Below are 23,750 nucleotides of genomic sequence, written 5' to 3' on the forward strand. Positions count from 1 at the left end.
AAAATTGCACCATACATGCAGGAGATAATTTTGCCCATTGATTTATTAATTTGTAGATTAATCAACAACGTTTCAACTGCTTAAGATCTTGGATCTTAAGGTCATCTTTTTCGTGGAGGAAATGTCTAACTTGTAAATATCTGTAGAAATCTGTCTGCAGAAGATTAAAGTCTTTTCTTATTTGTTCAAAAGACTTCATATTTTGAAGAGGTGTGTTCAGACTCAGACAGGTAGGCGGGGAGCCAGGCTGTAAAGGGCTTTATAAGCGATGATAAGGAATTTGAAGTGGGTACACTGGGGGATAGGGAGCCAGTGGAGGTTATGAAGGAGGGGGGTGATGTGGTCACAGGTGTGGGAGTGTGTGAGAAGACGAGCAGCAGAATTCTGGATGTATTGTAGTTTCTTGAGTGTTTCTGATGATGAACCATGGAGGAGACTATTGCAGTAGTCCAGTCTAGAAGTGATGAATGCATAAATGAGAGTCTCTTCAGCTGACAAGGAGAGGGATGGATGGAGGCGGGCAAAGTTTCTGAGATGGAAGAGGGCTGTTTTAGTGATGTGTGTTGTAAAAGGAGAGAAGATGACAACAAGGTTATGGGCATGGGGGGAGATGAGCACAGTGGAGCCATTCAAGGAGAGGGAGAAATCATGGGTGGAATTGATCAGAGATTTGGGACCGATGATGATGATTGATGACAATAGACAAATACTGTGCTGCATTTGGTGTGGATTTGCTCCATCAGTTTACAAACATCAGAATAGTGTAACATGTCATCTTCCCACCCAGATACTTGAGTGGAAGCTACCTCATCAATGCCGCAGGGAGCAGGCAAAAGAATGTATTGCATCTTTATCTTACTTAGAACTGTATCAATCACACATTAGTCACAGTCACAGCCTTGACTCCGCACTCATATGATCCAGTATGTATCAGAGTGGTGATGAAGGAGCTTTCAGTCAGTCTATTTCAATCTGTATTTTCTTTAACCTTGAATAATTGTGTTGTTTGTGAACCATGTGTTTATTTTGGGTTTTAGCTGAGGGTTATTCACATCAAACTGGTACATTCTGGCTTACAACCTCAGGGTTTTTTCTTAAATATTTCCTTGATGCAATGATGATGATGATGTGATATAAACCTCTTTTTTCCATTCCTTAATGTCTTCATTTGATTGTTCACTTATTCATTGCGTGAGAATATACAGAAACAAAAAACTTTTAACTTTGTAACTGGTCTGAAGTCACATGTAAAGGAGCACAACAGGTTAGTCACCAGTGACTGGTGAAAAGAAAAAGCATAAATATAGAGTGAGAAATGTTGCTGTGATGTCGGGGTGTGTGAATGATGGTGGGTATGTCCATGGTGGGACAACAGTCGTCCAACTTATTAGACTGAATACGTCATATTGTCACGATGGTCAACGTCAGGTCTCATCAAAACAGCCGACTTCAAATCTAAGAGTATTAAAGGAAAGTTTTGGAGCAGCTGACGGACTGCCGCAAAAAAAATAAAAATAAAAAAACCCCTGCATATTTGATTCTTTATTTGTAGTATTTAAGTAGACTGCACATGTGAACTTGATGTTACGCAATGTGTTCAAAACAGGAGATACAGTTTTTTTGCTGCAGAATTTCCTTGCGTTTTTGCTGTTTTGCCGACGGGATACGGCAAGGCATAATATATCAGTTAGCCCCACTGTTTGGCAAACAAATGGGGCTTAGTGCAATGAATACGTCACCTTGTTTTTTGCTCTGATTGGCCATCGTGCTATCCAATTGCGTGCGACAGCATTTGAAATGCCTCAGTTAGTGCTGCCCCATGGGTAGGAGGTGTATCGGTAAGGGCCAGACTCAAAATCTTCCTGAGATTTCATCTCACTCCCTGTTTTTTTTTTTTTTTGGGTCTCTCACGCTGTTCCAAAGACTTTTCCTCTGCACCAAGACGGTGTATAGGGGATATAGTAGGGGTGGGGGAAAAAAAACAATACATCATAGTGTTGCAATATTTTTGTGTGGAAATATCATATCGTCACACAGTGCCAATTTTCAATTTTTTATTATATAAATTATTTCAAACACAAATTCAATTCTAGGTAGCCTGCTAAAATGATATAACCAATTGCTTTTTCAGTCTACTAGATACATTTTGCTGCTGCAAATAAAATGGCTGAAGTGAGATGAATAGACTGAAAACTTTATCTTATTAGATAAAACAGATGTTGACAAAGTTTTCCTTTGGGGACATTATTTACAGTCGAAAAAAGCTAATATTTTGCAACATATTTTATCACAATAATCAGCATATCGCAACATTTAAAATTGTAATAATATTGTATCATGATAATATCACACTGTGGATCCTCTGGTGATTCCCACCCCATAGGAAATAGTGACGTATATCACAGTATGGATCCACATGGTTATACAAATACACACAGTATCCGATCAGTAGTCAACAGATATAATTTTGGAAACAAACCACTACTGACACTCATCCTAATCCAAAACTAATTTGGACACTGCACACGGTTTGTTTTGTGTGGGAACTTTTTCCATACATGTGTAATCTGTATGGTTATGAATTTGGGGTGCTTGCAAGGTACAAGCTATAGTAGAGGTGAATGTTGAAATAAACCCAAAGGTGGGTTAATGTGCATTCCAGCTTGTAAAATATAACTGCAGTAGTCAAACAACTTTTCACAGGTAGAATTATTATACTCTACGTACAAAATATATCTTCTTTCAAAGATTATTGTTTTTTCCTTTATTCCCCTTTATTCCCCCTTAACTATACAGATCTACTGTAGCAGCAGAACTGGAGCGGGACTGTGCACATACTACACATGCTACTGCAAAATGCTATGACTGTGTTGAATGGTGCTATAACAGTCTGACTGTCTGTGTGTTGATGTCACAGGGTAACCTGAGTGAACTGGGGAAACTACTGATGCAGGGATCCTTTAATGTGTGGACTGATCACAAGAAAGGCCACAGCAAGGTACAACCCCACACTTCAGTAGATAGCATCACTGTCCTGACATCAGGTCTCTTACATATAAGCATTAGGATGCCATGCTTGCCATTTTACCACTTGTCAAAAGAATACCATTACAGATCTGCACTGATATTTTGCAGGTTTTAGCTCCTTAACTACAAATCATGTAAACTTTACACTTTTACATTACGACACAAGGGTTTGTGAGAAAGACAGTGTTAGTTTGGAGAAACACAATAGCAAACGATAGCACAATTGTGGAACAAATCATCTATTGTGACCTCAGCTGTTTAACACACTTTATTTGACAATGATCCACTAATACATGTTATGGTTGCGCTCTGGAGTGAATAATGGACAGGCAAACAGATAAAATGGGTGATAACCTGATTTCAGGTGAAGGACCTGGCCAGGTTTAAGCCCATGCAAAGGCACCTGTTCCTGTATGACAAGATGATGCTGTTTTGTAAGAAACGTGAGGAGACCACAGATGGACACGAGAAGACCCCATCCTACAGCTTCAAACACTCGCTCAAGGTCAGACACAGACGGTGTTGTGTGTTTTTTTTTTTTGTTTCCAGGTCCCTTTTATTTAAACTAAGTAACAGCAGGCCAAAACAGAGTTCTCAAACGTGTGAATGTGACACATTTTATGGCCCCACTTACGTATGTTGTCTAGTGTCTATTCATTCTATTTCTATGGAGACAAACATTTCAAAGAGCAAACAGTGTATGAAATAGTTAATGTTGTAATAGAAGATGATTTGACAAACGGTCTTTGGATGACTGTTGTTTAACAAGATGAGTAAACCTGCTGGTGGTCAAGGGATAACAGCAGGCCACAGAAAGATTATTAAACTTACTGTAGAGATAACTCTGGCAATGATGTAAGACAGGGTTTTAGTAGATTCTATATTAACCAGCAATCAAAACATTAAATTCATGGAGACATTGTAAAAGGTTTTAGGTTTTTCATGCCATTGCACAGGTACAGCTGTGGCCAAAGGCATTATGTTTGTGGTTTGTCCGCCTGTCCTTATGTCCATGTACACACTTCCAGACGTGCATTCCTACCATTCTCGTGAAAGCGATATCTCAAGAATGCTTTAAGGGAATTACTTCAGATTTTGCACAAACGTCCACTTGGACTTAATAATCAACTGAATAGATTTTGGTGGTCAAACGTCAAAGGTCACTGTGACCTCACAAAACCTGTTTTTGGCCGTAACTCAAAAATGAATTTGCTTAGTGTGACAAAATTTCATGACAAAAGTGTTTAATAGGATAAAATGATGCCATTTTATATTCACAACTTCACTGTGACATCATAATATTCTGCAAAAACACTTTTCTAGCCATCATTCAATGTCATATCTCAGGAACAGAAGGGGATACATTTTGTCAGATACTGAATTGGTGACACTAATCTTGAAACTTTACTGATTGTATAGATCTTCTGTGCTGACAGGAGGGAGATGTGTGTGAAGCATCCATTATTTCACAGACATGAATGTAAACTGTAAGTGTAACTTGACTGGTTGGCAGAGGCATACAATCAAAACAAGGTCATATTTCTAGTTTGTTGCTGTAGTATTATATGTAAATTCATATGTTACCTGATATCATCTTGATAGATCAGATTTTGAAGTTTTTAAAACTTTAAAGCTGCATGAATTAATTCTCACCCACTAGGGGGCAGTAAAATCTCACATCAGCCTTTATTTATTATTGACCTATAAAGTTGATATGGCTAACATGTTTGCAAACAATTGCCTATTTACACATTAAGCCATGACAGAGCAATGTTACCCACCCATTGGATTCACAAACACAACTCCAAATGGCTGATAATGTTGCCCTGTGTCTGAAAACTACTATAAATCTTAGCTTCAACAGCTTCATAAGGTAGTATGTTGGGCATTAGCTTGTTTCATTGCCTCCAAGTGGCCACACCCAGAAAAGCTATAGTTGGGGAAAAAAAGCCACATCCTACCAGTATTTACAAAAGTAAAGGATGATTCTCAGAGAAGTTCAACACAACACCACATTTAAAAACTATTTTAAATGTACAAGCTGTTTCTCGTGGCACGTAAACAAATGCTGTTCTTTAGCAGCGGTGGATTGCTGACATTTCTCCATAGAAACCTCTGGGGACCTGGAGCTGTCATTGATAAATATGCTGTACAGCTCCTCAGGTTCCCATCCAAACAAGTCTGCAGAAAGCAAGTAGCAAAGGAAGTCAACTATGAAAGAAATTCAATCACTTCTCTTTTTTGTTCAGCATAACAGCTCAGTATATCATGCTTGTGTTTCTGTCTGTGTTGTAATAAACAGTGGTGGGGTTGTATTCACGCCTGCTGAGGACCTCCTGCTGAGAATTACATCCTGTGACCCCAAGTAGAGCATAAATAGTAATAAAATGATGCAGGAATGAAACTACTGAATGATTGGCGGAGCTCCTTTTTACGCATTTATCTGCCATTTGAATTGGCTGATTCTGTTAAAGTATCTTGTGACCAAATGAAACATTTTCTATCTTAGGATGTGTTCAGGTCATTCATAGCTGTCACTAGCGGTGCATTCACCTGCCAACCCTTTTGACCACAAGAAGAGCCATAACAGCCCAAAATCTGTATATTTGCATATGTAATCTGTTAAGGCTTTACACTTACAGGTAAAAGCTTATTCTACACATTTGCTTGAATATTGTCACAAAAGTCATAGATAATAAAGCTGAATTAGCAAGAAAGAAAAGTGGGAACCTCCTTCAATGCCCCAGACCTCAGCTCTAGGTTCACTTAGTGTCAGTTAATTTGTACATTATTTATCCATTTTCATCCGCTTATCCGGGTTGGTTCGTGGTGGCAGCAGGCTGAGCACTGTGCAGTGCTCCAGACGTCCCTCTCCTAAGAAACTCTTTCCAGCTCCTCCTGGGTTATCCCAAGGTGTTCTCAGGCCAGATGAGGTATACAGTCCCTCCCTAGCATGTTCTAGGTCTGCCCCGGGGCCTCCAACCAATTGCACGTGCTGGGAAAACCTCTAACTGGAGGCACTCAGGAAGCATCCACATTACATACATTATTTAATTAATTGTAAATTTGTTTAAGGTCTTGTACAAGTACAACATCAAGTAAGATGGGCCCTGCATTTTTACCTTATCTTGTGGCCCTATCTTGTAGAGGAGAGCCTCATCAAAATGTACATTTGGTGTAATTTTTTTTTTTTATTTTTGTCCACAAATATCTCAGGAGGACCAAAGCAAACAATGTGTTAATCCTTCATTCAATACTCAGTGACTTCCCTAACCTGTTTGTGACACTCAGACAGGCTACAATAAAGTAAAAAATAAATAGATAAATAAATAAAAGGAAAACATACAAAACATTTGTGAGAACAGCCTGAAGAGGTTTATCCGATCATGTCAAGTTTACCCTCAGTGTTCAGGTCATTTTGGCTTGAGTTATTTTTTAAACTAGTTATTACTGATGACACAGATTTGCAGCATCTCACAGTGTTTCTTTCCTTCTCTCTTTCCAGATGAGTGCTGTGGGGATAACAGAGAATGTCAAAGGTGACATCAAGAAGTTTGAGGTGTGGTACAATGGCAGAGAGGAGGTTTACATCATCCAGGTATGTTGATGGAGTTTCACAAAAAACAGCAAATATTAGATAAACGTTAAAGAAAGGATACAGATTTGTGTATCAGAACTTTGTGTTTAATATTTTACCACCCCATAAATCATGACACGACCCCTTAGACTGATCTAGTGACCCCTTTGGAGGGCTCCCAACCCCGAACAGATTTGAAGTCGTCACCTAACCCAGATACAGCAGTAAAATGCTGCTTACACATTGATGCATCAGTATTAACCTCCTGTGACCCTGTGTCTTCATATTAGGACATTACATTTAGGTTTTCCTGCACTTTATACTCCACTCTGCTTAACTAAGACCTGTTGTCCTCATTCGTGGACACCTTTATGTAGCCTACCATCTAGTGGTAGTAAGACAACAATTTGCTAATCTGTGTAAAAAAAAGAGTTGGCAGACATCTCTGCCAAGTCAGTCTACAGCTGATCATGATGCAAAAGTGGACAAGGTGCAAAATCTGATCACATTTTATGGTTAAAACTTGTTTATTTATGCTTAATATACTGTAGTTTGATATTGCATGCAAATTTGACTAATTTAAGCAGTAGTAACAAGCTAAGACACTGTTGACAAAACAAGGACTTTCTTAGCATATGGAGCAGTGAAAATTCATACAGAGTTACAAAATAAATCCCAGCCATGTTCAGGCAGTGAAATGAACAGTTTTGAACAGTTTAAGACTTGAACAGTGACCCCTAACCCATAGAGTTATAAAACATTAAACAAACGTATTATTTGTAATACTGTTTTATACATTATTACACACTTGTAACTATTAACAATAAATGTCCCCATTTGACAATGTCATTTTTTTCAAAAACTACTAAGGGGCTGTGTCCACCAAGGTGTTTTTTCTGAGGCCAGCATATTTTCTTGTAATGTTTTGCAATGGGAGCACAGCCAATCTACAGCTGAGCTGAGCACTGCAGTTTGGCTGTTTTTTTTTTTTTTTCAGAGTAAAAACACCATGCTCGTCACTGTTACTTTGGCTGTTTAATCACAGTGAAGGAGGGACAAATACCATGAAGACAGACCATCACGTTACATGCACAAGAGCTGAGCAACAACAACAATGGAAAAGAAATCTGTTAACATACTATATACCCTTACAGACCAGTGGAGCCGCCCTCTCTCCCTGCATGCTTCCGCCTTCCCCTCAACGAAAGCAAGTAACCTACCTTGTGACGACATGTTTACTTCTGTCCATATTCCATATCATAGCGACCAGATGCAACCAGTGCGTCTCATCTTAAAAAATACTGCGCCTCCAAAACACTTTTCGCATTTCCTGAGGAGCACCTCACTTTTTCAGCTGGGGAAAAACACTTTGGTGGACACAGGGCCTTGCAGGTTGCAAAACATGAGGTGCACTGCCCTGCCTTGTTTTTTTTTAATTGAATGCCACAAGTGCTGCACCTTTTTATTGTTGCCAGGATACCAACCCATCACCTTCTTACCTTAACCTTCCCGTAAAATCAGTCTATTCAATTTGGCTAGCTAACCTACCTATTTATTTCACAGTAATAAGTAGCTGGTTTCTAAAATGGACAGGCAGAGGGTACTTGCTGTAGCTCTAGTTGAGAGTGAGAGGCTGTCAGTAAATAGTTTGTTGGGCACAGAGAAACAGTGATCTGTGTGGGTACATGAGACCCTAAAAAAGAGTGTGGATCACTGGGAGTACTACCTGCTGGTCCAGGAGCTTAGCCTTGGTGATGGCCATTTCCAGGCATGTTTTAGGATGACTCAGGGGACGTTTGACAACCTGCTGTCTATCATTGGGCCGTATAGCTCTAGGTATCCAGCAATCCAGTTTCTCATCCATTGTTTACCAACTGTAAACTCGTTGTTGTGGCCACCACTGAAGACCTGCAGTTTAGAGCTCTCTACCATAAATACCAGGCTCCAAGAGTGCAGAATCATGAGGAACATAGCAACACAAAAACAGTGAGCAAAAAGCTTCCTTCTCATTAAAAACAATTACAAAACACTTTCTGTGAGATCAGGGCCTTACTGCTCTAAGAAAATGTTCAGTTATAGTTATCAGGTCCTTTTCATCCCAAATAGCTAGGAGAAATTAAACAAGCATTCCAAACCAAAGCTGGAGTCTCAGGAGGTTGAAAATCTATTACATTAATGAATAGCAATATATCAGTCAGAGGGGACATTTAACTCAAGAAAGAGTACCTTTACTGTTGATAGTTAAAGTCTACTTTGCTGATAATGATCCTATCCTTTTACTTAGGAGTTTGTCAGAAAGCTGAACCTATATGGAAGAGCTGGAAAATTGCATGGCCTATGCTGTATTGCTGTGTAGTTAAATTTGTAATGTAATACTCCAGTCATGTCAGAAAGAAAACATTTATTGTACGTATGCAAATAAAGCAGAAAAAATATATATTAATTTTAACATCTGCTGATGTAAATTAATACAGATATTTTTATATTTTTGATGTTATTCATAAAAAAATTCATAAAACCGAAAAAATACTTACACTCTAAAATTATTCAAAATATCATACAGACACCTCTGGGGAGGCATTCAGGGATCTTTTCCACAGTCCTCCTCTTGGGGGCAGTGTTGTACTACACAGCTCCCCCACTGAACAGTTTCTATCTCAAAAAAACAGCATTAGTGTTAAGAGGCTCTTGTTGTATATGTTGGTTGTTGATGTTGTGTGTGTGTGTGTGTGTGTGTGTGTGTGTGTGTGTGTGCGTGTGCATACATTCTTCCCCAGGCTCCCTCCATGGATGTGAAAAATATGTGGGTGTCAGAGATTCGTAAAGTTCTTACAGGCCAGCTAGAGGCATGCAGAGGTACACACACACACACACACACACACACACACACACACACACACACATACCTATGCACTTCTCTTCTATCTCTTCCTTGTGCATTTTTACCCTGTTAGTAACTTACTTCAACTCTAAATCAAAGCTGAAGAACAGAGACATGTCTATATTATATTGGTCCATCCATCCGATAGCTTGTGTTAGACCAGCATACATGTAGTGTGTGATACTTGCATGGTGTGTACACAGAATTTTTCCAATATTTCTAATCACACAATCAACTAGCTGCTGTTGCTGCTATTGTATTGCATTGTCACAGTTACCCTGACATTTCCCACACTATACATCTTTTCTAAACATTCTGAAAATGCTTTTGAAACTTTTAAAAATCTTATTCATATACCATTTGATTTTCTCTTCAATTTTCCCCATGCTGTGGCTCTGTCATTATTTCCTGATGCAACAACTCAATTTCCTTTGGTTATCATGAAAATGTTCTTGTCAACAGCAGTATCTATCAGCACATCTTGGAGTTATCCTTCGCTGCAATCTGGTGATAGGCTGTCATTCTCTTGTAGCGACTGCCAAGTCAGGGAAATGTCCTCCTTCTAATACTGTCTCTGAACCGCAGACTGAGGAAAATGTAATTGCAACATGCAAACATGATCATGATTATGTTGCTGACAAAAAAATTCTTCTTGTTTTAAATCAAGGAAAATATAAAAGAAGGAAAGGAGGACGTCAGTGACAGCATTTGAATTTTGCATTGGAGCCAGACTTTGGTGTCAGTTCTATTGGAGTCAGTAGGGCTGGCACTGCAAATCACACTATAACCCATCATATCTTTGCTGTTTCATCTTTGACTGAAAAATACTTCCACCAGATTAAAAACCACACATTATGTGATGTTGACCGATGTTGTTTATCTGAATTGGTGCATTTGTTGTTTGGTCTAAGATAGCTAACGTTACATCACGATACATCACCAGACAGGGCAGGTCTGACCTGCTATCATTGAAAACCAGGCCCATACGGAATCTGCGGCTGCAGGTTTTGCTTGTATGCCATGTAATGGCCATGAATCCCACATTGTGTTGACTGATTTTTTTATTTTTTTATTTTTTTTAAGTATTCATGATTGAGGTCATTTTAGGTTTTAATATATTGTGTTAGGTTATTTTTGTTCCAAAATAATTGTTAAGTGAATATTGTCTATCACATTACGAGCAAGGAGACTCAGCCGTGAGCTACAGTGCCTCAGTGATTTGTATTCATATTAATGTTAGCCACCTAATGTTAGCCTATTTTATTAGCCAGCACAGAAGTCATGACAGTGATTTAGCTAGAGAGGCTGTTACATTTGCTATCCCTCATTGACACTGCAGCTCCCTGTCTGTTTCTCTTACACCTTTACCAGGATTATTTCTTACTAATGTTTTTCTTGCTAAAAGCAGGTAGCATTGATAATTTGGACCAAACAGGGGCTGGAGATGCAGCTGATGAGCAGAGTCATAATCTGTTTGGAGATCAATAACAAGGACAACAAACGCACTTGTGTTTAAATTTTGTCTAAGGATTTTAGTTTACTAATTTCAGTTAAAGTTGAAACAACAAAGATATAATTGGTTAAAGTGTGATTTGCTGTGCCCGCCCTATTAACTCCAATAGAACTGACACCAAACTCTGCCTCCCACGCAACGTTATGGCGTTTCGCTCTTTTTTAGTTTTCTTGTTTCACATTAGTTAATTGTTTTCGATTACATATAGCAGAGCTGATTATACTTATATCCCGTCAGCCAATTGAGATCAGTGCTGTCTAATTAGTTTATTAGTGACATGTTGATGGACAGAAAATTAAAGTTGTACTCAAGCAATTTAATATTGTACCCCCATAAAGTTGGAGACTTACATGAGACAGTTCACCAAAACATGTATCAAATCTAAGCAGCAAGGATATCATGACTTTTAGTCCTTAGTATAGCTCAATATAAAAATAATGCAGTTTGTAACATATCCCATAATGCAACTTAGTGTATTCTCATAGAAAGGTTTGTATGATATCCTACGAAAAATGCATGCACAACAGTTCATATGATGACATTACTTCCTTAATGTACAGTTACGTAATCAATGTAAAGTCACGGACATTAGGTTTAGGCAATAAAAGTTACTGTGGTTAGGTTTAGGAAAAGAAACATGGTTGGTTGTCTTTAGATTTAGGCAAGTGAAGTTACTGTGGTCAGGTTTAGGAAAACAAACATGATAAAGACTTACCTCAAAATACCTCAAAGTTCGCACACGTTTTTTTTTTTTGTGACCCATCCACCACTCCAACCTGACTCCTTACAAGTGCTTGGGACTGCCTCCTTGTTTACTGCCGTCCGTGCATGGGTCAAGTGATTGCAGCCTTTCAAAATATGTTGGATACATACGAATTTGGTTGCATTGCTTTTCGTAGGAAAATATATGAAAACTTTGTGAGGATAGCCTGAGCAACTTGACAGTGTTTTTCTGTTAGTTTCCCTCCATGCGTAATAAATGCTTATATCTCTCAAACTTCATATGCATAGTTTGTAACGCAGGCTTTCTGCTGAACCGTACTTTAAATCAAAGTCACACGTTTCTGAACACTGTTCTCCTTGGGAAAGTCCAGAAAGAAAGTCTAATGGGACTCCTTCCTTCTTTACTCCTGTCGGCACACTGGTCATGTGATTGCAGCCTTCCTTGTTTACTGCCGTGGGTTATACAAGAATTACTGGCTCAAGATTGCATGGGATAGGTATGAATTTTGGTGCATTACTTTTCATAGGAAAACGTACAAACAGTGCATGAGAACAGACTGTGGTGAGACATGACAACCAATATGAAGACATGGCTCAAGGCTCTAGAAAATGATGATGGACATTTTTCACTATTGTCTGATATTTTATGGACAAAACAATCAATGAATAAGAAAAATAAACAATAGATTAATGATGAAATTAATTGTCATTAATAATTAAAATGCAAGTGTAAGGATAATGCATGAACACACAAATGTGCAAATGCTTAAACATATGCACTGACATACACACAGCAACACACACCTTCCTCTGTGTCTTCATATGTCCACTGGCTTCCGTCCCATTTCTCTCCCCATGTGTTCCTACCTCTCTCGGCCCTCTCTGTACCACTGAGCATCGGTTCCACTATGTGGTCCTGACTGACAGGAAAACCACCCTCTGTGAGCCACACACTCTGCCCGTCTGACAACTCATCTGTGTGGGAGTGTGTGTACCTGTGCCTGTGCCTGTGCGTGTGTGTGTGTGTGTGTGTGTGTGTGAGATTTACACCTCTGACTCCATGTGAGGAGGGTAGAGGAAAGACAGAGAAAGAGCATGAAATTGGTCTGGGAAAAGGAGAGGGAGGAGATTGAAAGTGATGGGGAGAGAAGAGAAGAGTGCGATGGAATGATGGGTGGAGAGAGACAAAGAGACAGGCATACAGAGAGGAGATTTTCAGGGTGGAGATGGAGGCTGAGAGGCAGCACAGAGGGAATGAAGGAGGCTTGTGAAAGGAGGGAGGAGCGCGTGTGAGAAGAAAGGAGGGTGGAAAGAAGGAGGATAAGGAGGACCAGCAGTTATTTCAGCTCTGTGTGCTGGACAGAGAGAGAAGGAGATATAGTATATGTGATGTGAAAGAGAGAACAGAGAAGGAGAGGGATTATAATGTGAGTGATGTGTTGGCAAAAAACATAAATATGCAGATGGAATAAACACTTTAAAAGAAAATAGTTACAAGTTGGGTGTTTTGACAAAATAAGTTTAACTCAAGGTCCACTCACTAGCTTTTCCTGTGTCTGAGGTCAAGAATCAACTTTCACTCTAATCTCCATGACAACTGAGCAAACCAACTGATCTGTTTGCAAGGTCAAGAATGAATTTTTTCACCACACTTGGACCTAAGAATGTGGTAACATGACTACAGAGATGTGCAATGGGGAAAAAAACGCAAGTAGTGAAATGATCAACTGCCAAAATCTACAAAAATAAGACTCATATTGTAATAAAAATATAATATCCTTTGTTTTAACAACTAGTACATACTTACATTTGGCCATGTCTCAAGCTAGTTTGCTGTCTCTGTTAAGTTGCTGTTCGTTATTCACTCACTCTACAGAAGGAAATGGTGCTTCAAAATAAAGAGTGTTTTTTACAAACTTGACGTGTATGCAGATCACTCGCAGTCCATTCAGAATGGACCCATGACCCACATTTAGACTGTTACCCACCAGTTGGAAACCACTGCTTTAAAGGGATAGTTCAGACTTTTTGAAGTTGGGTTGTGTGGAATATTTATCTATAGACAGTATATTACAAGCAGTAGATGCGGGGCGTCGGCGGCTTAGTGGGTAGAGCAGGCGCCCCATGTACAAGGCTGTTACCGCAGCGGCCCAGGTTCAAATCCAGCCTGGGGCCCTTTGCTGCATGTCATCCCTTCTCTCTCTTCCCCTTTCACGCTTACCTGTCCTGTGCATTAAAGGCAAAAATGCCCAAAAAAATATCTTAAAAACAAAAAACAAAACAGTAGATGTCAGTCAGCACGCCCCCAGTTCAAGAAAACAGGCTAGAATCTGATATGGAAGCTAAGCAATCTACTGCTGTGGAGGAGTCAGCAACAAAATGTATTTTAGCCACCAAAAAGAAGTATATATCTTAAGTCTATGTTATATTTGGAATATTTTCACTGCTTTACCTTAAAGCTCCAGTAGGCAACATTGTTTTGGTATAACTGAGTAAAAGTTTTATAATATCCTCTAAGCATAATGTAAATCAAGTGGTCTGAGACAAACAATAGGTTTCTGCACCTCACCATGGCTCTGTGTTCAGCCTCTAAAGAATCAGTATCGTGCCGTTGTGCATCAACCAATCAAAGGTCAGCTCAGACCACTGCGTTCCTATTGGCTGTTCTATTGCATACGCGCGTTCCCGTGGCGTCGGCAGAAGGGGAGAGCAAGCGGCAATGGTGAACAGTGCACCAGGTAAAATAGCTATTCCAGCATTGGCTACAACTGCCTACATGACTAAACAACCCAAAAAAAGGAAGACAGAACTCGGTTCCCCGGAGCCCCGGAGGGAGGGGAAGGGTGAGGTGGGGTCGGGCCCAGCCGGAGGGCACGGGGGTTGGCCGTGGGAGCGGAGCCGAGGGCTCTCCGCGGAGAAAGAGAGAGCCGAGCCTCGGGAGTATGTGCGGGTCCGCAAGGGAGGGATTGGGAGGGCTGCTGCGCGGAGAGGGAGAGCCGAGCCTCGGGGGTATGTGCGGGGCGGGCTACTGTGCGGTGAGGGAGAGCCGAGGCTCAGGAGTATGTGTGGGTCCGCGAGGGAGGGATGGGGAGGGCTGCTGCGCGGTGAGGGAGAGCCGAGGCTCCCAGAGAGGGAGAAATAGAACCAAGTAGGATAAAATACTTGCGTGCTCGTCTGGTAGGAGGGGCTCAGGGTGGAGACGAACGAAACCTAACTCATGATGAGACTCAAAAATCAACCGTTTTCAGGCTTTCTACCTACTGCAGCTTTAATGTCTAACAGTGATTTCTGTCAAGAAAGTGAAGCTGTTACATTGCTCTCTTTATTGCCAGATTCCATTAAGAAAAACAGTGATAACATTGCTGAACACAAGAGCTGCTGGTCTACCACTGCCTCCATCAGTTATTACCTCTGCCAAGGAGGTTATGTTTTCGCCGGCATTGGTCTGTTTGTCTGTTTGTCTATTTGTTTGTTTGTTTGTCTGTTTGTTTGTCTGCAAAATAACTCAAGAAGTTATGAACGGATTTTGATGAAATTGGGACAAGGAACAGATGATAAAATTTTGGTGGTGATCGGTTAAAGCAAAGTGGATAAAATAATGAATAAAGTCTATCGTCTGACAGCCTCAGCAGCAATTCCAATTTCTAAACAGTGAAAATAGCCATCTGGTGGCCGGAAAGCACGTCTTGTTCTATTTGCTAAATATTGTTGTAATTCTAAAGTTGAAATTAATGTTCTGTGTTGGAAAAAAAGAAAGTGAAAAATACAAAAAAACATATTATATTCTGTGCTGGTACAAAATAAAAACGAAATAAATACACCACAGTGTCTCCATGGTGGAGGCATATATAACCTAATAATGATAGTGATGCAAATAACCTAATTGTGATGCAGGCTGCAAAATCTGATGCAGAGGGGGAGGGAATATCACCTACTTGGCGGAGGTCTGCACTGAGTGCTTTTCTAGTTTAGACTGTGTTATCGTGTGACTTTGCCATTTTAAAGGGTTAGTTTGGAGTCACAAAAGTCACACAATAACACAAACTAACCAACTGATTGAGGCAGTGGTAGACCAGCAGCTCCTGTGTTCAGTGTGCTAAAATGACTGTTTTTGTCAGTGGAGTGTGGTGGCTTCGAAGAGAGCATAAATGGGGAACTTACGCCATTCCAATCAGTAAGGGCTGTCTGACGGAAAGGTAAAGCGGTGAAAATACTCTAAATATAGCGTACACTTACATTGATATTGATTTTTTTAGTTGGCTGAGATACATTTTGTTGCTGACCCCTCCTCAGCAGTACATGCTTACAGTAGCTTCCATGTCGCACTCCATCATCCACCATCTCCAAACTGGAGGTGTGCCGACTGACGTCTACTGTAGGTGATATACTGACTATAGTCTGAGTGGGCGGAAGTTTGCTGCAGAGATCAGCCTCTCATTGGGCGGAACAAGCCACCCGCTGAAGTCCCGCCCTACCACCTCCGGTTGTGTAGCAGTTTTCAACCGTTTTCAACACGTCCTTTACTAACTTTTGCGGTGTTTGATCTTGCGGGGATGTAGCCATTTTTCTGCCATGGTTCGCGTCCTGTAGGTGATATTTTTGTGGGCGTGTTACACCAAAACCTGTTTCCCCCCAGCAATATTTTTGCAAGCGCACCATTGCTGTGGCACTGCCCAGAACGATTGTGATTGGTTGAAAGAAGTACAAGCAGCCGGGGCGTTTTTTTCTCCAATCTCACAGTGAGAGTCGGCCCAGCCAGACCTTTCTTTTCTTGAGAAAGGTCTGGTGAGCGAGACTATACTGACTATGGATAATTACCTCATACAACCCCACTTCAAAAAAATCTGAACTATCCCTTTAAGTTTGTATTGTATCGATGCCTCACGGACTATGTAACCAGGCATTTCTGCAAGGGATGGAAATTTGTTAGCACTGACACCTAAACGACATTTCATACTATACAGAGGCTGTATTTGGCCACCTGATGTGGTCTACATTAAAACATATTACAAAATATTATTTTTGTTGATGCATGCTTTACCAACTCAGCTTACTGTTTTGTAATCTCTCAAGACAGATTCTGCAAGTAAAGGAAGAAAAAACTTTTTTTTTTTTTCTTTTTTTTTACCAATGGATTTCCAGATTGACTGTTTTGCAAAACTTTAAGAAACTTAGACAAGATTAGATCTTAATGGTTTATTGATCACCTGCAGGAAATTTGGCCCTTGCAGTAGAATGATTGATATAATACTGCAAGGGAATGGGGAACAGGAAAATGTAATACAAACACAAAATGCATATTATATAAGGTAATACTTATTAAGCCAACTATTAATGCACTAAGAAGGTTAGGGAGATGTGGGGTTACATATGGATTTCCTATAAATTCTCAAATAGTAGCTGAGGACCTATCTAGCAACAAGAACACATCAGTTTCAAAGGAGGGTGGAGGATGGGTGTGTTTACCTGAACTCTAATGCCTGATTTATGGTCCTGCGTTAAATCAACGACGTCGCTACGTCTAGGGTACGTGGCTACGCAGAAGGCTCGCCGTAGCCCCCGGCGTAGCATGACGTGCACCTCCCCAAAAATGTAACTACACGTCGAGGCGACGCAGACCCAGCGCAGACTGAGAGGGCTGTGATTGGTTTGCTTGGTAGCAACGCATTTCCGGTTCCGTATTTCCAGATTGCGCCATCCCCGCCATCTTTAAACATCTTCTGTTGCGATGTAGATGTTGCAGTATTAATGCCCATTTATGCTCAACGTTCAATACGGATACGGACGGAGCCGTCTGTCCGTACTCCGCGTTCATTTCTGTGACCGGAAAAGCCGGAAGCTAAACAAAGAATCAACTAGAGACGACGATAACCATTCAGGAAAGGAACGCAGCCTCCTACCGCTCTGGCGGTGAATTGCACTGCGACGAAATGGAGTGACGGAGAAGTTCGAAGGGTTCATGACGGTGTCACGGCAACAACGTAGGTACATCGTAGGTACGCTGCAGGACCATAAATCAGGCTTAAGGGTTCACACTGTAAATTCAGAATAGGGAACAGAAACGGGAAGGATCATGCCCTTTGAGCCACTTGAAGGGTTTAAATATGAAACCGTGGACCTATAGGAAGTGCTGAGTTTCATGGACAGTAGGTCAAAGTTGATTAAAAGACTAAGTTGAAGGAACTGACAGTAATAAGGGGTAGGCGATATGGCCCTGAAGTAATATCATGATATTTCAGGGTATTTTTGCGATAACGATATTCTTGACGATATGACACATTAGTGAAAAAATATTTTATTATTAATTTCAGAACATAGAATTGCAACAAAATAAGTGATATAGTTTTACTTATCAACAGTTTGCCTTCAAATATACAGTAAAAACTAAACTAAAATGATCTCTCATTTCTTTCATTTGTGAACAACAACAGTAACTCAGAGTGGGATTCAGATTCCGTTTACAATATTAATAATACAACAAAATAAAATCCGCCACAAATTACGCATTTAAACAGTTCTCGAAAAATGTACCCTGGGATCTGTATATATAAATCAACGCGTGATTTCCTTCTCTTTTGGAAAAATCTTAGGTGAGTGAGTTGTTTCCACCAGGACCTTTATGCTCTGCCATTTCTCCTCCAACCATCTGGCTATTACGTGTGACAGGCTGTAATGCTGCCATAACTATTGCACATTCACATGTTCACATTGGCATGTCGTTTTTTTATCGTCACATAGGTTTATTTACCAGAGGTTTATGACAAAATCACTTGACGACACCGACTCTTGTGTGCGCATGGCGAGAGAGGAGAGGGAGGAACGCTGTGCTGCTGCCAGAGGAGCCACTGAATGAGTTCCCTCTGAGCAATGATTTGCTAAAAGAGTCTGAGAAATCCAGGGCTGTTCATTAAACATTCAGGACACCACAGTTTATTCTATACTACTGAAGCTGCTGCTCTTTTTGGAACCACTTCAGCGTTGGTAATAATTTTGCTTTCAGCCATGCCTGGTGTTGCCGTGGGTAACAGTATGACATCAATATGTCAACAAGTCAAAATATTGCGAGTATCACAATATGAATTTTAAAAATGGCCATTCATATCACAATATTGATATTAAAAATCATACCAGTATTATCATGAATTAGATGACACAGCACATCGCTATCAGTAAGTAGTAAATAAAAACTGTGTTTCTGTAAAAGAAAAGAGCAGCAGAGTTACAGTTGTTTGTTTTATGGGGTTACAAGTCAAAAAGGTTGGGGACCCCACATTTAAAGCAATGTCTATTTGCTACCCAATTTGGGGGTGGGGTGGGTGTGGTAGGTACCAGGGAAAATTTGCCTAGGCTGCCCAATATGCTAGGTTTGGCACTGCTGCCCCTTGTCACAGATTGTATATGCCTAAGAGTTGTGAACACGTGGCCAAAGATAAAGTTTTCCTTTCCAGATTAATTTATTAGAATTGTTTTTAGAGCACCTTTAGAGGAGCTAAAATGATTCAGTAGCTCTCATGGAAAAAGAAAAGATTAGAGCAAATACTGGAAAGAAATATATTTTTTCTGTCTGGTTTTATATTCTGTATCAATCATCTTCTGTTCCCTGAGATTGTTGCAACCCTTTGGAGTTGTCCCGATCCCCAGGTTGATTTAGTGATTTGCCAGATTATTAAAAATGTGCTATGTATAAAAGAAATATATATTGTAAATATGAAATGGCCTACAGCAAATCACGATTAATATATGATATGTCTAATGACACGATGAATGCATAAAAGACATCTCTTATCTATCATCTCTCTATTGAGAAAGAGAAACACATGCAGACAGTTATGGTGAAAGGAAAATGGAATTACTAAAGAAATGTATGTGTATTTGAATGAACTTAACTACATGATGTATATATGTTTGTCATGTCCGCATTAACAAGCTGACACAGTGCCAGCCAGGATTCACTCATTTGAAAAGAATGGAGTTTGATGCCAACCTGTGTTTGTAACTGTTCAAGGTTTTACTCCCCACTGCTGCTCTCTGCTGAGGTTCTCCTCTCAGACTGTTGTTGGCTGCCCACACCTCAATGTGACCAGCCTTTATGAATAAAACATGGCTAGATCCATGATGAAAAAACATATCCATTTTGCTGAATACAATATTTGGAGCATGTGGAATGGCTCCATGCTGAGCCTGCATTTTCTCTGCAGGTTCATTGGTTACTTGGAATGGGAGGTGACAAATGAGATCATTCACAGAGCTTGGTATTTCACTTATGTGAGCTATGCATTTGGCCAAGGCTGCAGTTATTTTACTAGATTCTTCTAGAGATATTTCTTGTCACACAGCAGAATCCAGCAGGCCACATTTGTTAACGTTATATTTTTGAAGCTTCTTGTTTAGATATGGGTTGATAGCATAGTGTGTTAATAGAAGTGGACGTTACCACCATGATGTCACCCACTGGCTTGGAGTACTGCTTTGGTATTTTGGCAGTCACCATTTGTATTTGTAGAGACAGGAGTGACCATATTTGGATGAGAGGGCGGAGCTGTGAATTGACAGATTGCCAAGGTAATGACTTGTCAATCACAAGGTAGCCACTCCCTAAAGCATACCTTGCTGTATGGTCTATAATACTCTAAATGGTACCATAACTTACAAAATGAACATCAGTCTGTATTGAAGAAGACTCGTAATCAGTGATTGAGGCCATAAATTCATTAGGAAAATATTCACTGAGATAATACATCAAATGAGAAGTGGTGTAAGGCACTTACGCATTGGCTTCAATTTTCAGATCTGGACACTACGTTCACTTTTTTTATACAGGCTCTGGTTGATATCCAAAGCTGTATTATGGTGACTTCAGTGTCCTGCTGTTTCCTTGTTTCTTTATAGCACAACAAAGTGATTTCTATCAGGCCAGTAAAAGCAGCTTATGGAGGTGATGCAGCAGTTTGTATGACTTTATGCATGGAGATGGTGAAGGGCCAGAGAAGCTTTTTCCTGTTCTGTATCCTTCATGTGATGAATGGTGCGGGGCACAGATTCAACAGGACCAGATACTTATAAAAGGACACAGAGAATTACAAACAGGACACAGTAGCCACCTTCAGGCCTTCATTACACACTAAACTGACTGCACTGGCAGAGGACACAAAATGAGTGCACATGAGCAAGGTTCTAAACCCACAGCTACTCAGGAGGAGCTGCTAAGAGACTGCTGCACAGGGCAGCAAGAAGAATGTTAGCATATCAGTGTTTAGGAGGCAGCCTGTCCTCACTGGAAAGACATTAGTATTGGCCACTTGTTATGCCTCCGCACTGGCAGTAGCTGTGGCTAGAGGCATTACATTTTTGGGCTGTCTGTCTGTACAAATGGCTGTCTGTCCTGTTCTCCTGAACGCAATATCTCAAGAATGCTTTGAGGGAATTTGTCACAAACATCCACTGAGACTTAACGATGAACTGCTTAGATTTTGGTGGTCAAAGGTCAAGGTCACTGTGACCTTCCATTAGTCTCATTCTCATTAATGTGATATCTTAAGAACTCCTTGAGGGAGTTTCCTCAAATTTGGCACAAGCATCCACTTGAACTCAAGAACATGAGAGAATTTGGTGGTCAGAGGTCACTGTGACCTCACAAAACATGTTTTTGGCCATATCAAGAATTAATATGCTAATTATGACACAACTCACACAAATGCTTAAAACGATAAAATAATGAAGTGATGACATTTTATATCCGAAAGGTCAAAGGTCAGCTTCACTGTGACATCATAATGTTCTGCAAATACACTTTTCTGGCCATTGCTTGACATCATAGCTCCGGATCCATGTATCCAAGCATCCATGTTTTCACAGACATGGATAGAAACTGTAACTGCAACTAGACTGGTTCACAGAGGCATAGAAATGCGAGCCGGTAATTCACACACTTGAAATTAACTTATGTTTATATTTTCCAGTAAACTAATCTCTTGTGATTTAGCAAATAATGACTGATGTCTCTCAAAAACAGTTGAGCATTTGGGTGGCTTGGGTGGGCAAAACTTTTTACAGCTCTGTGATTATAATTATTACTTAAAAGGCCATTAGAAAATACCAGTCCCAGAAAAACTATCCCACTGCTAGCCTCTTTGTTAATACTTTCTAACACTTGCACTTTAACACTAGCAGACTTCAAAAAGAATTGGGAGAAAAGCAGTGGAAAACATAATGTTAAATGAGATAGATCTTACATGATTATTGTATGTACCCTGTGTAATTTCCTAGTTTACATTAGGAAAACTTGCCTTCACTTTATATACATCCCATGATTGCATATTTGTCTTTTCTTTCTTTTTTTACTCCTCTCTGTACTGCTTTATGTTTTTTCGTTTTGTCTCTTTGCTTATGATGTAAAATTTGTTCATAAATAAAAAGTATAAAGAAAAACACCACAGTCAGCAGTTAAAATCTAATCTCAACGCTTGCTCTTTCGATCTCTCCCTAACTTTAACCGTTTTAGTTTCTTTAACTTGAGCAGACCTTAATCATTGAGGCGAAATATCAGAAAATGCTCACATAAATAATTACTGTAATAGTTATATTTTTAGAAGGCACTGAAGAAACACTGCTATTTGTTGAGCAGTAAAATGTTAAGATGTAAGATGTATCTTGTGTTCACAGAAGCCAGCCAGCTAAACATCTACGGGGCCCCCATGAGGTAAGCAGCCAACTTCATCTCACAAACTACAAAGCAACATGATGAATCTTCTCAGCACAAAACCTTTAACTCAGAACAGAACATTCCATATTAGACAAGCAATTTAAGGATATCAATCAACAATAGTGGGAAATTAAATTCTAGACATTTAATTACAGCCATATCATCTGCATCGAGTTTACCTGTCTCTCTACTCCCTGTACTGCAGGAATGTGCGTAAGATGGCACTGAGACAGTCCGATTCATCGAGTCCAGAGTCAGGCTTCAGGAGGACCAACCCCAGCCCTAATATGAGGCAGAAGAGGGGTGAGAGAACACTTATTAACTGAGAACAGACACCAACCCAAAAAAAAAAAAAAACCTCTTTGTAAAATGTCCTTTTTTTGTCCTGCAAACACAAACATCTCCCATTCCCTTTAGAGGAAGTGTAAAAATTAACTATAGATGGAAACCTTCAGGTTGCAGATTGCATCCATTGTTGAGTTCACTGTGGCAACATAGTGCAGAGAGAAATCAAAGGCTAGGTGAGACAGAGAACCACCTCGTGTCTTTCTATCTACAGTATCTATCAGCACTTTGTTGTCCAGCTCGCTCCCTTCATGCCTCCTTGTGTCTTTTTAGGTTCCTTCCATTAAATCACTATTTTTTACATAGACCAGAAATGCTTATCCCAAATTTACACCACAGTCAAGAGGTAGATGAGCGCTGCTGTAGCGTCTGTCATTTAATCTACACTGACTCCAACATCCGTTCCGAACCAGCTGTCCTTTTAGCTGCACAGCTGTCATGTGGTGCTTAAAAGTCAGCAGCCAGTGCCAGCCACAAGTGTTTTTACCAGGCTGATTAATGTCAGAAATACCATCACCACCACTCATCTGTTCAGTCAAGTAAATGGTTGTATAGAGGTTGACAGGTAGGAAATGGGTGTTGCTTTTACTTATTGATTCCAGCCGCACAAAGCTTCAGATGTCCACAGTGTGACCACAGTGACTTGATGTGGAGAGAGATGGCATACAGGATGGAAGAGATGGGGAACAAAACAGACTACAATCAGGCAGTAACCAGATAAAAAAAAAAAATCTAAAATATGTCTCTTTAAAACCACACTGCTGCTGTCCTCAGAGGCTACAGTTTCAACTGCAACTGTGGTTTAGATTAAATCCAGTTGTGTGCCTTAACACTGCTAGAGATCCCTGTATCTGAAGTTTAAAAGAAACCTGTTACACACCTTGTTAAACAGAGATCCATAGAGTCCAGTTGAAGTGCAGATTTCTCTGGCTCAGATCATCCTTTGAATTTCAAATAGTTCAAATCTTTCAGCATGTTTGAT

General features: G+C 40.1%; 1 protein-coding gene across 1 annotated transcript in view; it reads left to right on the plus strand.

Annotated features, from left to right (window-relative positions):
* Window positions 1–23,750, plus strand: part of mcf2l2 (MCF.2 cell line derived transforming sequence-like 2) — a 240,879-nt gene that overhangs the window by 175,014 nt on the left and 42,115 nt on the right. The window contains exons 22-27 of the mRNA XM_050055717.1: window positions 2,918–2,998; window positions 3,392–3,532; window positions 6,533–6,625; window positions 9,382–9,460; window positions 22,384–22,420; window positions 22,629–22,726. Coding sequence (XP_049911674.1) covers window positions 2,918–2,998; window positions 3,392–3,532; window positions 6,533–6,625; window positions 9,382–9,460; window positions 22,384–22,420; window positions 22,629–22,726 — 529 coding nt within the window. The remainder of the gene's footprint in view (window positions 1–2,917; window positions 2,999–3,391; window positions 3,533–6,532; window positions 6,626–9,381; window positions 9,461–22,383; window positions 22,421–22,628; window positions 22,727–23,750) is intronic.

The sequence above is a fragment of the Epinephelus moara genome, chromosome 10 (genome assembly GCF_006386435.1).
Source record: "Epinephelus moara isolate mb chromosome 10, YSFRI_EMoa_1.0, whole genome shotgun sequence".
Taxonomy (NCBI): domain Eukaryota; kingdom Metazoa; phylum Chordata; class Actinopteri; order Perciformes; family Serranidae; genus Epinephelus; species Epinephelus moara.